The 13,751-nt window shown below is 40.5% G+C and overlaps 3 protein-coding genes across 3 annotated transcripts in view; all 3 read right to left on the bottom strand.

Moving 5' to 3' along the window:
• The window catches only part of LOC106815156 (uncharacterized protein y4mH-like), an 11,920-nt gene extending 3,204 nt beyond the window's left edge, over window positions 1-8,716 (bottom strand). Inside the window, exons 1-5 of the mRNA XM_014819588.1 lie at window positions 8,539-8,716; window positions 8,358-8,434; window positions 6,883-7,040; window positions 6,549-6,596; window positions 5,452-5,565 (exon numbers count right to left, since the gene is read on the bottom strand). Coding sequence (XP_014675074.1) covers window positions 5,452-5,565; window positions 6,549-6,596; window positions 6,883-7,040; window positions 8,358-8,434; window positions 8,539-8,716 — 575 coding nt within the window. The remainder of the gene's footprint in view (window positions 1-5,451; window positions 5,566-6,548; window positions 6,597-6,882; window positions 7,041-8,357; window positions 8,435-8,538) is intronic.
• Window positions 8,717-8,731: 15 nt separating this feature from the next.
• On the bottom strand, window positions 8,732-10,349 carry LOC106815158. The gene has a single exon (XM_014819590.1). The coding sequence runs from the start codon at window positions 10,337-10,339 to the stop codon at window positions 8,933-8,935; it is 1,407 nt and encodes a 468-aa protein (XP_014675076.1). The 5' UTR covers window positions 10,340-10,349; the 3' UTR covers window positions 8,732-8,932.
• Window positions 10,343-12,172, bottom strand: LOC106815155 (the record flags this gene model as incomplete). Its single annotated transcript, XM_014819587.1, has 1 exon — window positions 10,343-12,172. A coding segment is annotated over exon 1 (1,683 nt), but the record flags the coding sequence as incomplete, so codon positions are not given.
• Window positions 12,173-13,751: the final 1,579 nt, after the last annotated feature.

Below are 13,751 nucleotides of genomic sequence, written 5' to 3'. Positions count from 1 at the left end.
CCACACTCAAGATCTGCATCTTCTTTCAATCTGGTGCCGGTGCCTACGCGCCTTAAGGTCTTCTGATTTACTGGCTCCGCTAAGCTGTTACAAGGGACGCTCCGGGAGACGAGTCCTCAGTTGAGGACCGCTTCGCAGCTCCCCCTCCTGACCATTTCTTCCGAGCCTGTCCATTAACCCGCTAACTAGAGTGTCCGTTTGACACATTCGGCCCTGTTCGAGGTCGGCGAGGTCTGTTCCGGCGGCCTGCCCGTCGAAAACAGGCTGCCCCTCTACACCCGTCACCGTCCAATCCCCCGTCCGGTACGTCTGACCGGTGTCTAACTCGCCCACTCGTTGTCCCCGCACGGTACTGACATTCTGCATGTACACGATTGCGCTGTTATTTGTTAGGAACTTCCTCTAAGCCACTCTGCCAGGGGCCCTTATTGTAGTGCGACTCGTTTTTAGACGCCCCGACTAGCTTCAGAGTTGTTTTGACACCTCTCCCCATGCAGAGAGTCTATCTATTTCTTTTTCCCCCCGCCGCAGTCATAAACGTGTGGGAACTTGATACAACCTCCGACTATTCCCGACATATCGCTCCACTTCTCAACGATGGGCATACTAAGACCAAAAACACAAGCGATTCTGTTTTGGCCTGCATTCCACGTTGTTCCAGATCTAGTCATGCCATCTGAACTTCCTGCTGGCAAACAATCTATGCGGCGATCTTCGACAGCCGACAGTCGCATTGATGGTGGCTCGCCTTCCCTGCCAGTCCGGCGCGCTTAAAAATCAATTTTTCTTGGCAGATCGCGTTGTCGTTGTATACTTGATTTTGTCCTCTTCGCTAGACTCACTGCGATACACCTCAAATCATCTCATTTGATTTGTGCGTGTACGGTTCTCAAGATGCGTTCCGTTCCGATACTGGAGCCACTTTGATAGTGTCATATCTGAAGACTGTGCTGAATTTCGAGTTTTTGACACGGCCAATTGAGAAACATACCTGTACATTCTGCATAGCCTTCTCAGTGGCGACCTACTGGCGGTCTCGAGGGATACTGCCAGAGCTCTAAAACTTTTCTTGGGAATTCATCTCCGTGCTGTGTAGTCCGCTTGTCGGGACCATGTAACTGTCGTAATACGTTAATGCTGGGCGCAGAAGTATTGCCGTCTTCCGGCCTCGTATCTCCTCCTTCAGTCGCCGTTTATGCTGCTTCTATACTCCTTGATCCTCGCTTCAAGTAGGAAACCCTCGAATGGTTTTTTTGACACCTCCGCAGTATTGACCGAAGGAAGTTGTAAATCTTAAAACCAAGGGCCCACAATGCCAGTTGCCTGTTAAATGGGATAAAAACATCTTAATATTGTGAGTAGTCCTGTTTAAATCTCTCTAAATGTCGAATAGTAGCGCTCAGGCTGTTGATGCATGTCCTAGTCAAATACTGAACTTTGCTTCTATTGTTTGAATTCTGCTCGTCTTTAACTCAAACTGAATTCCAGTTTGATTGTCCACCAAAAAGTACCTGTTTCTATTACATTTTCACTGGATGTACTCGGGCCTAAACGTAGGGCTTTGCAGTGTTCCTACAGTTCTGCTGTGCGTTGCGTAATTCTGTTTCGTTCTGTGTCAACAGTGTTCTTAATCGCAGGAACAACAGAATTCCCCGTCTTGTACGGCTAGGTAACTTGGTCCATCCTTTCCTGCATTTTTAAATCTATTTTTTTCCTCTCTTTGGACTTTTCAACGTTTTACCCTCATGTGTCTTGTTTTAGTAAACTTGGTCCTCATGCTCTCCTCCGTCATCCATCTCCACCTCACACTTATTATGCTCCATTCTTATTCTTCGGGTTATGAGTTATTTCCACTCGTGTTCCACTCGACTCCTTAATGATTCGCTGGTGGGATCCCGGCTTCGAAGGCCCCACTCGTCCGTAAGTGAATCTGGCAGCGGTCAGAAGATAAGTGAAAGAAACGCGGCAACTGTGTTGTGTAGTAAAGGATCTGTATAGACTATTTATCCGATAATAACTTCTGGATCGAGCGTGTGTACATTCGATGAACACGACACAAAACCCAACTACAAGCCTGCTGACTCACACTGCAACGCGCGCTTACACGAAGCTACACTAACGAAATCCCTAAAATCACGGTACTCTATGAAAGCATCCCCCGCGCGTTACCTCCTCGCGCGCATCTTTCCGATAAAGTTTAAAACGCAAATCCGAATATAAAAGTATACGATCAAACTCCTTCGGGCGAAAAATTTTATTTATACAAGCTAAAAAACCGCTCTCGCTTTTTATTTACTCTTCGGTCCTGATGTTCACTGAAAATACTGTTTAAAACCGCGGTAATCTTCCACCTCAACGAGAAAAGTTGTTCCAGTAATAAGCAACATATGACGTTAAATTACATTTTAAGTCCTAGCTCAACTATAGAGCACAAACTATATTAATTCTTCTCATTATAGCTGCGTTCACGGACGAACTCCTCGCCGTATTTAAGAAATTCGTATTTGCCAATCCCGAGTCTGGCACCCCAAATCCGCGAACCGACGTTCCACTAGACGCTGTTTCGGGCCCGGCTCAGAAATGCTATTTGCGAGCCTCTGCGAGCGTGCTCTTTCGTACACTGAAAAAAAAAAACAATGTGCCGTCAAAGCGAAACAATCCAGCCTGCAGCAGCACTGAATAATAATGACTGGTTAGACTGGTCCCCGGGCCCGACATACTCCGCAATTACGCAGCTTGTAACTGTCCGATGCCCGCAGGACCCAGTCTATAGAAATACGCGCTTCAGAAATATCGGCATTTAGCGTTCACCACACGAGCAAAATACACCGTCCAACCGGATCGAATTTCTCAAGCCACGATGAAGTAATTCGACACTCTGCGTAAGATGAGCGTATTTTCCAAACAATACGAATCTATTCTAGATTTCCGTATTTGTGGATTCCGCGGGCACTTTTAGCCTCCGTGTGACGCTAAATACCGCCTTTGTTTGCCTACCGTGTGAACGCGTATATTGGACTATTGGCCGTTACCTATTTCCTATATCTACCCCAACTCATTGCCATTGTTTCTGAGGGAATATCAGTTTTGGTGGACTCGAAAACCATGTATATCCTCGATTGCTCTTCTACGATTCACAAACTCCTACCGATAGCCAACTCCCATGCACTAAATGTGATTGTCTAGTCATTAAATCCAGGATGAAAGTTACATTATATTGCTGACTCTAAAGCAAGAAAAATGACAGCAAAGAGACCCGAGGAATAATTTATTACTCCCCCATTACTAGTCCCCATGTATGCCCAGGAATCTAACATAATCGTATTTTAATAAACCTAGTTGATAAACGGTTAGAAACTATAAATAACGATGCATCCCCCATCCTGCACCTGGAACTTCCGGAGAGAATAGAATAGAAATATCTGCCCACTCAGACAATTTATGTTCATGACAAATTCGTGCATAAATCCCAGTGACTCTCCTCAGACATTTGATAAGGGGGTTTGCAAAGTTTCGGCAGGTTTTTTAAAAGATAACATTCTGTGTTTTACTACTGGTTACGTATTTTCTCAGATACGACACAATTTCTCATAACTATATAGGCCAACACTAATTTGGCCTCTCGCGTGTGGGGACTATTAGTGGCGAGAAGTATTTATGTTAGGTACCAGCTTGATCATGCAGGCAACTATTGGCATTCTCTAAGGTCCAATATTGTTCTTGTTTTGTTTTCACATGCACATTACAATACCTGAAGTCTGCACACAGTTATACGTGCAAGTAACACATTTTGCTGCTATCTATACATATTGTTAGTGTTCACCAGAGCAGGTAATCAACTAAATTGATATGCCTCCTCTGGTTCTGTGTTGAAGATGAATCAACAGTTCTCAGTTTACATATTTTTCAACGTGCAGATGTAACCAATTCTAACAGTTTCTTCAACAATTGTTTTGTCAATCAGAGTAAGAAATTTCAGCAGCATTCTGCCCAAATTATATCCGTCGCCTGGTCCCATTCTGTAGAATTGCGTCAGACATACCTCTTCAATGTGTTGTTTAAAGCATCGCATACGATGCATTCTCAGACTGCCTATGCAAGACGGGCCTAATACTAGAACTGCAAACATGCACACGATGAGGGCCAAAGCATGAAGACGATATGCTACAACAGATAATTAATATAAGCATTTTTACTCTGAATTCACACGGGTAATGTTATGTAAAGAATTATTTACCATCAGCGATGCAAAATTATACCATAAATAAAACGGAGTAAATAATCGTGTTTAGTACAGTGAATTCTGTCTTACATGGTAAAATCCGTGCTCAACTGAAATAAGAAAGTGACATTCCAAAATATTATTGTGGCGAACTCAGAGGATAACTAAAAGAAAATACACAAGCGAAAAATGATACCATGGTTATATGTTGGCAATTCACATTACACTGAGCTTCAGTAAAATAACTAATAGTCACATTGGATCATTTACATTTATGTAGAGGCTTTAAAGTCTGTCGCTTTTTTTCCAATGTCTGTAGTGGTCTGCATCTATTCACAAATACCAGATTTCTAAAAAACGCATATGTCCTTTAATTTAGACCGATACTCTGCAGAGCAAAGCCAAATGCTTCCTATAGGCCTGTTGCTCTGCTTGCTGCTGCTGCCTTCACTCGCCAATGGATCAATGTACTATACTGCTCGTGCGTGCTCAATACCTTTCACTCTCCACTACTTTGGTTGATACCTAGCCCTTCTGGTAGTTAAAGCTGCAGATTGTTCCGGTTTAATATTGAAGCACACGCGTGGCTGGAATTGATTTTGACGTTCTACTATTAGCTGCATTCTAATACATTCGTTCATGACAAGGGACTGAAATTTTTCCAAGGACTTTTCACAAGACCATTTTATCGGAAATGTCAAGGACAACTTCTTATCAATCATATTTATTGGATATCATACACAGTACAAAAAACATACTGGGATAATTAATAACCCATTCTTAATCACTGCAACGTACTTCTACAACATACTTGATTTACTTGACTGATTTTACTTGAACTTGTGTACTGCTGAATTTTGTGAACATCATTTAACTTTCTATGTCGTCTATAGCTTTTTTAGAGCTCATTTAATGCATAATTTTTATTGAGGTTTGCACATTAATTGATGTATCACTAAATTTCTTTTATTACGTATGGCAAAGGATTCTTTCTGAAAAATTCAAGGACACTTCTTCATGAAATCGAGGCACTTGTTTCAAGCCCAAATTCAACATTATACTAAATTTAAAGTACTTTTCAAGGACTCCCGTTAAATTCAAGGACTTTTCAAGGACTGTGCGAACCATGTTAATACGTCAAGTTGAACCCCCTGTCACAAACACATAATAAAACTAATAACAAACACATTGATATAGTCTATTCCATAATGCATTGCGAGCGTACTCACAGTTTGCAGAAGACATTCGAATGTTTGGCCAATTCAGCCATATCTTCTTCCCATCCTTTAAAAACTCGCTCTTTTATCAGTGGTTTGGCAATATGATCAACAACGATTTTCAATCTGAAATGAACGTTAACAGAGTGTTGGGCAGTTGGAGTCACAGTGTTGAGAAATTTCTAGGCAGGGCCATATTCTTTTGGGCAGTACAAGGGAGGCATGCAGTTGCTCTAGATTTTGTAAAAAGCAAACAAAATGTAAGCCTAATAAATGTAAATAACATGAGTGTAAATTCTCTTGTAGTCATCCAGATAACTCTCGTCTTAGATCTACCGCATCACACTATGTATGTTGACTGGGATCTGCGTCTCTCCCTTGTCATCATAACTCAGCTGAGTTTTTGCCCTTTGCCATTATGAATTTGCTTAGCCCAGTCCAGGCATTCGGTATCAATCTTTTATTTACTGGGAACGCTTTTTTTTAAACATAAGTATGAAGTGATGTCACAATTCATTTAAGCATTCTGAAGTTGACATTAGGTTTTGTGTGCAAAACGAGAGTGGGTATCAGGGTCCTAGCTAACCGGGGGAGGGGCGTTGCCCCCAGAGAAATGTAGATACATTACATGGTCAATGGTAGTCACCTTCCTAGAACACGACACACACATGGATTTGCCCACTTCGGCAAAATGAGTTAGCTATGCTGCTGAGTATACATTTGCAATGCGTATACTGTAGTTTTTTTAACATCTGTGCAAAACTTCCATCCTACAGACAGTTAACTGCACGCTAATCAGAATTGTTCAAAAGGGCCTTCCTGTGTAGAACATGCCACCATATACAATTTGCAGTTTTAAGGTTCACTTATACTTGCCTATATATTTATACAGCAGGAACAAAATTGAATATATGTATCTTAAGAACCGTTAACCAAGGAATTATACATGTTTTTCTGTTTTAGTTTATTTTCATTGAAGCTTTGAAATTTACTCATATTTTGATCTATTATTATCGTGGGTTTTACTGCGATTTATTACAAATTGTATGTGGATGAAGAAAACATAAACTTGAATTATTAGGAGCAACTAACATTTTATATTCACTTACCCTGGGAAGTTTTCCACCAGCTGCAAAGCATACTTTAAGTGACGTGGCCTAGGGATTTAAAAGCACAATATTAAAAAACACATTAGAACATGCATTTTACAATTACTAGTACAGGAAAATCATTGGACAGAAGATACCTTTCCAAAATAAATCTTTCGTTCCTCTTATTCCATATGTCACATAAAATATGAAAATGCCACATTCGAGTTACAATTAAAAACAGTATAAAATAATTTGCTCACACAAATCGAACCAAAATTCAATTGATTAACATTATATTTAATCTACAACTTGCCACTTATTCTCTATAGACAGAATAATCATATATCAGTACCTCACAAGCAGGTCAAAGGTCAGCTGAAGCTTATCAAGAACATGGAGTGCTCTTTGGACATCACCACTCAGCATCCAATTATCTTCGTGCTCATCGAGAATATCTCTTACACCAACGAACAGCGGATTCTCGGCCAGTGTAACTAAATTCTGCTCGACCTGTACAAAATACATGAAAAACGTGAGAAATACTACAGTAAAAACCCGCGTACAAGAACCTAGTGAAGGACCTGTGAACCTAAGAAGAACCTAGAAGGACCTAGTGAAGAACCTAAGAACCTGTTAGGCTAAGATTTTCCATTTAGAGCCCCTTGACATAAGAACCTGTTGTAGCCTAAAATTTGAAACAGGTTCTTATTTGATAAAATTCAGTTAACACTTTAAAATTCATAAATCAACTAAAACAAGTTCTTGGTGGTCTATATACCTCTATTAGGTATAAAGGGCATAAAAAGAAATAAGAACGTAGAATAGGGTTTGTATTTGTCTAGATTGCAGTCATTTAGATATAATTATATGAATATTTTGTATAAACAATGGACCACACCAATATTCTACCAGCCATAAGCACCTTTTTTTATAAAGAGAATAAGAACCTATTTAAGAACCTAAATAGCCTAATTTCCCAGTACACACCAATTATATAAGAACCTTTTTAGGCTAACCTGGAAAAATACAGGTTCTTATACGCGGGTTTTTACTGTATGCATTAGAATATCTCGGCTGTACAGTGGGCCAATTGACCTATCTTCCTGAGGAAGGTAATCACGCTCACATTGATAATATTACTAGGTCAGTTAACGCAGACCAGCTTAAGCTGGGTTTATACTATCGACTTCATGCAGGCAACTTTGGCGACGTTTTTCTTCTTTCTACCAACCTCTCTATATGTTCAAAGCTCTTACGTTATCTACCGCGGGGCAGCAAACGTTTCAACATTTGACCAGCAGTGTGTGCGCGGGGCATCGCGAATACGCATGTTTGCATGTAGGCTTATTCCATGCCGCCAGTGTGGCGACGATAGCAAAAATGTGCTCTCACCCTAGGTGGGGTGGGGGGGCCACAGCCGCCACACCTCCTGATTGCTGTTCTATGAGTGGCCCGCATGGCAAAAACCTATACAATTCAGCAATACCGAGTTGAGAAAATAGAACATGTCCTATTCTCCCAACACCCCACCTCATTTTTAAGCATTTTAGCAAGAAATAATTACTTTATATATATACAGTTGCTGATATATTGTAATGTATCATGTAAATATAAATAAGCCCTTTCTCCTGCTGGTCGTTTTCAATAAGTTACTGCAACTAGTGTAGCACCACTCATCAAGAATCCCTACAAATAGAAGGTCTTGATGAAGGTCCCCACCACCTATCATAGGTCCTATAACCTATGATAAGTGGTGGGGACTAGCCCCCTCTGACGCCACTCCTGGTATATACAGAGTTTTCCATTCACATCACGCATGTACGCTACATTTGGGTTGGTGAGGTCGACCCATCCTACCACGGCCTTGATGAATGGGTGTTTCTTAGCCAGTTGCAAGTTGTGCCCTGAAATGACCATAGCCTTAAATTGAAACAGGCTTATAGCTGCTAGAAAAAGTATGATTTATTACAATTTAGATCTCAGACTAATAAATGATAGTGGTACGTACATGTTTCAATTTCAGAGTCATTAAGGACTTGCACCGCTATGACAGACCTCACGGGGGTGGGGCTCATAGCTTTCTCTAGGTCAGTAGGATAGAAATTTCTATATATCAGGTTCAGGTCTGGTGAAGGCCATTTGTAGTTGAACCTATCCAGCTCCCACAAATCTAGAATGACATACATTATTATCATGCCTACATGGTGACAGCTAGCACTGGTAACAAACAAAGCAAGGTGCACTGAGAGGTTTACTGCCACTTCATCTACTGCAAATGCTATGTGTCATTTCTATACAGGTGTCCATTAACATAAGTTTAACTGTAGTTGCACCACCGCTACCACATTGCTCAGGTGAGGTGGTCACAGATTACCTTTAATTGTCCTAGATGAATTCCTAACCTAGATAAGTTTAACCTCTCCAGCCATATAATCAGTAAGCAAATCAACCTTTATACTCATTTCATGACCTTCTTCATAACTTTCCTCCTCCTCCTCATCCTCATCCTCATAAATAACTACATAATTATCCCCATCCCGGTCCACAACTCTTCCCTTGTACCACACTTCGTCTCCTGTATCCTCCTCAATCCATAAATGCTCTATATTCTTACCAACTAAATACTCTGGCTCTAACTCTATCTCCAGTAACTCTCCCTTCTCCATGTCTTCTTGTAGCTGCTTCACATTCCACATAAATATCTCTTTATACCCATCATACCTAATCCCATACCTTGAACCAACCCTTACTAGTACACCAGAAAACCACTCATCTTTTCCCTGCTCACTGCACAAATGCTTTACGTACCTACCCACTATTGCCCTCGGATCGCAACTTGCCACATTTAGACATGCTTTAACACGTTTTCTTGCTGGCTCACTAGTTTCTTTCTCTGTTAAACTTCTAACTGCCTCATCATACTTTTCCTTTGCCTCGTCTATTGATTGCTTATCTGCTGCCTCATGTGAAACACCACTAGCCACACTACTCTCACCATAAACCTCCTCCATCTCTCGATTAGCTTCCCTAATTACTGCATTCAGGTTTTCAGTCAAAACTGCTACGCTAAACTTTTTAGAGCTCTTAGAAAGGCTAAGCCTATTACCTTCATTTTCTGCCTGCATTACTACTTTGCGATACCTGATCTGAATTCGCAGTGCTTCCAGCTTGCTTCTCTCAGATGTACATTTCCCTAATTCACACCTAGCCTTTTCTTCAGTATCCCAAAGCCCACCCACACTACACAGCTCTCGAGTTAGTTTATCTATTCTGGCTCTGCATTGCTTTTGTTTATTCATTGCAACATTTAGTTTTTCTGCTCGCTTCTGCAACCTTCTCTCTTGTATCTCTTTCTTCCACCTAACAAATTCTACTCTTTGTTCATTCACTGATCTAGCTGCCCACTCAATGTACTCCGTGCGTTTCTCGTCTGCTAGCTGGCCAAGCCATTCACCAGTCTTGTTTTTTTTGTACATAATTAATCCTTCTATTGCTATTGTGGTGGCATTTGGCTTTTCTTTTAGAATTCTATCTAACATGCCAAAATCTCTTTCTACACTAACATTTGTTGTTGGAACTGATTTAGTTGTTATCCTATCTTCCTCTGTATGCTTAGTATGAACCCCCCCCTCTAAGTGATCTCCTAACATTCTTTGCACAATGACTAATAACGAGGAACAGATTAATTCTAGAGCCTGCTTTGTCTGTTCATCAAGCTCGCAAGGTTTAAACAAGGACTCGCACACTGCATTCCACTCTATCAACGTATCTTCCCCAAACAACTTCGCACTACCGTCTACAAGCTCCATGCTATCATTTGTCCACTTCTCTAAGCACACCTTAAGTTGTTGATAAGCTTGATTCATATCATAGATGTGATCTACTACACTAATTTTTCTCCATAAGGGGCTGGTAATTAATTTCTCCACAATTCCTAAAGCTCTACATCCAGATACAAATGCAGGCACACCTAAATCTGCTCCAACAGCCTGTAATAATTTATTTTCTTTATGGTTAGTGAAGAATTCATTCAGTTCTTTTATCAAGTGGTATAGCCCCCCTCCATTATAGAACAAAACGTTTACTCTGTTGCCTCTAAAGGGTGCTAGTGGAATGTCTGCATGCCCAAGCTTCGCTCTCACCTCAGTTTTAAAGACTTGCTCTCTACCAGACTTCTCACACGCCTGCGGTCCCACTGCCTTACATGCCGTTCTTATCAATCTACCTGCTCCTGACTCCCCTGCCTTAGACCTTGCTCCTACACTAGCACAGCCTACCAGTTTGAAACTTTCCCCTAAAACACAACGTTCCCAAACACCTAGGGCTGCATTAGCTTGTGTTGCAAAATTAACTATAAGATGCATTCCACAGTAGAACTGATTAAGTTTGGCACATGCTGTTTTTTTATCTTCTGTCATTTCACTGTATCCCTCTATTATGTCTGGTAATACAGAATCCCTATACTCCTCGATTATCTTGTTTAATTTCTTATTGACAATGTGTCTATCATTCATTGTGTTCTTGATATTTACTAGCAATTTATTTGCCCATCCATTTTGTTCCACCTCATCATTACTTTTTAGTTTAGCCAAATCCTTCAGTAGTGCCTGCAAAATTTCAAAGTAGCTTCCAGCATCCCCTTCTGCCATATCTCTTAACCCTAAATTTAATGTTGCCCCCTCACTTGTATGAATGTCAAATGCCCCATAATGTTTACCCTTCTTACTAGTCCCATCCCCACCTAATGTTGCGAATTCATCATTTTCTAGAGCCTCTAACACCTGAGCCTGTGAAAGAATTCTTGCCTCTACAGCTACAGCTCTTGCAAAATCTTTTGCTGGTAGTCTCCCTACCTTTAGACCGGCTAGCCTATTTAGAACTACCCTAACAACAGCTTCACAATTTTGCGTGCCAACGTTTAACGATACGAGAGTCTGGTATACCTCATGGACGACTGAATTATACCTGCCATCACTGAAGAACTCTGTCTCTTTTTCCCCTTGCATTTGTGCAATGTACGATACAAGCTGATTATTATTAACTAATGCATCATATACACTTTTCTTTAGTTGTTCAATTTCATCTAAGCATGCGACATGTTGTGCTGAGAATGGTTCCTTGCTTGGCCCTGCACGGTTCTTCCAGTAAGCTACCTTACTATACTGCCTGGCTCTTGATTGCTCTATTTCTTCGATTTTACTGGTTAGCTTACTACAAGTATCATCTGCATGCTTTAACAATTCCTCGAATGTGACAGAATCTTTTGTTTCTCTATCACTACATCCTTCCACACCGCTCAGCATTTTCTCTTGTCGGACTATTTTCGCAGACTGCACTTCTATCTTGGTATCTCTCCTAGCTAATTTCTTATTCACATTTCTGGGTGCAAAGCAACTATCTCTCAGTTTTGAATTTTCTAGCAGTGCCTCCTTTTCCTCAACTACTCTTTCTAGCCTCCTCTCCAAGCACATTTTTTCCCTCCACACTTTGCTCATCTCTTCTGCTTGCTCTATCTCTGAACGTGTCAGTGTCTCGGTCAACCTTTTATTTACCTTACACACGTCCGTCAACTGACGTTCTAGTGAATGCACTCTCTTTTCACTAGCAATTTAGACTATCTCTACTTCTAGTTCTACGTTCATCTCTACCCTCACCATACTCTTCTATAAAACTTGTTTTCAAATAGTCTGTTGCTTCGTTTTCGGATTTGTCCCAATGTCTTCGGAATGACCTTACCTTGCTATCTAACCTTTTCATTTTAATACGTAGCACATTAGTTTCGATGTCTACACAGAAGAGCTTCACTAACCACTGCTGAAATGTCTTGATGTTTCTATCACTATGAATGTAAATTTCCCATGCAACCCCTTTAACTAGATCTGATCTGCTATACTGACTAATGAATGTTGGCGAGTTGACAGTTGCCAATGTCTCGCCATCTAATTTAATTCTTTCACAAAATCCCAGATTAATTTTAATAGCACGACTGCTTACATCAGCCATACTACTGCTTACATCAGCCATTATAACTAACTCTTTTTCTTTCTTTCTCTCGTTGACGTTGTAATACTTGTATCTGAAAGTAACAGCAAATTAGTTGAGATGTCAGCGAAATATCCAACAATTACTGCAATCATTGAAACAGCTGCAGCACAAGAGTAGGGCATAAAAGAACATTTCATTGTCGTATACACTGTTGTCCAGCTAAGGTACACCTTCAATGTGAAACATTTATAGCATTAAAAAGCCAATTAACTACGTTTTCTTAGTTTTGTTTATAATTTAGTACTAGCCAGGGCAGTGCCGGGGTCGCATATTTTCATTTCAATATTAATTATTAAATTATCACTTTATCAGTCGTCTATTCCGAGTATTCGTTCAACAAACTCATTTACATTATCAAAATTATTGCTATACTCAATAAGGCTTCCATCTCAGTATAAATTTGTAATAAAATTGTAAAGCAACAGCTTCTAGATAAATAATAAACACGCGAAATCAAAACGAAACTTACCCTCGAAGTCTGCCAGCAGTGTGTGCCCATGCCGTCGTTACCAAGGATTAGTCACTAGGAACGCGTTCGAAAACATATGACGCGCCGTACGCGATTCAGCCAATCAGCAAACACTTGACAGCGTGTTATTTCTAGGCTGTAATGCCCACAGGGATTGGTTTACAAAATGCTTTAGGGGCAGTATAAGAACTGTTTTTCAATTGGTTGTGATGACGTATCTAAATAGATTGACGAATGACGGTTGTAATGGTGGGTGTTTCTTTTTCAAACCATGTCGGGAAATATGTTTTCGAAGCGTTTGTTTTACAAAAATACAATTTTCACATTGATGTAACTATTTAACAGAAAAGAAACACCCTTACAGATGAGCAGTAAGGTATGGTCTACATTATTATATCAATAACAAGTGATATTAATGAGTTCTTATACTGCCCCAAGAGGCTCAAAGTTTGCCCCCGTTCGAAAAATTTCGGTGCCGCGCGCTTCATGCCAGGTCGCTGCTAGCCCCGTTTACGTTTTGTTGGGTTTTTAGCACGTTCTATCTCAAAAACGGTTACGGTAAAAATTCTGAAAATAAGAACATAAACGGTTGAGGCGCTTAATCTCATTCAGACTACAAAGTTTGATTTAATAATATGATATATATTAAAAGTGACGTCATCTGAAAGTGGCTACACTGACTCGACAAACTGCAGCCCGGATCCGCG

The sequence above is a fragment of the Priapulus caudatus genome, unplaced genomic scaffold, assembly GCF_000485595.1.
Source record: "Priapulus caudatus unplaced genomic scaffold, Priapulus_caudatus-5.0.1 Scaffold1052, whole genome shotgun sequence".
In the NCBI taxonomy this organism is placed as follows: domain Eukaryota; kingdom Metazoa; phylum Priapulida; class Priapulimorpha; order Priapulimorphida; family Priapulidae; genus Priapulus; species Priapulus caudatus.
The sequence above is the reverse complement of the archived record's forward strand: the minus strand, read 5'-3'. Positions and strand labels throughout refer to the sequence as shown.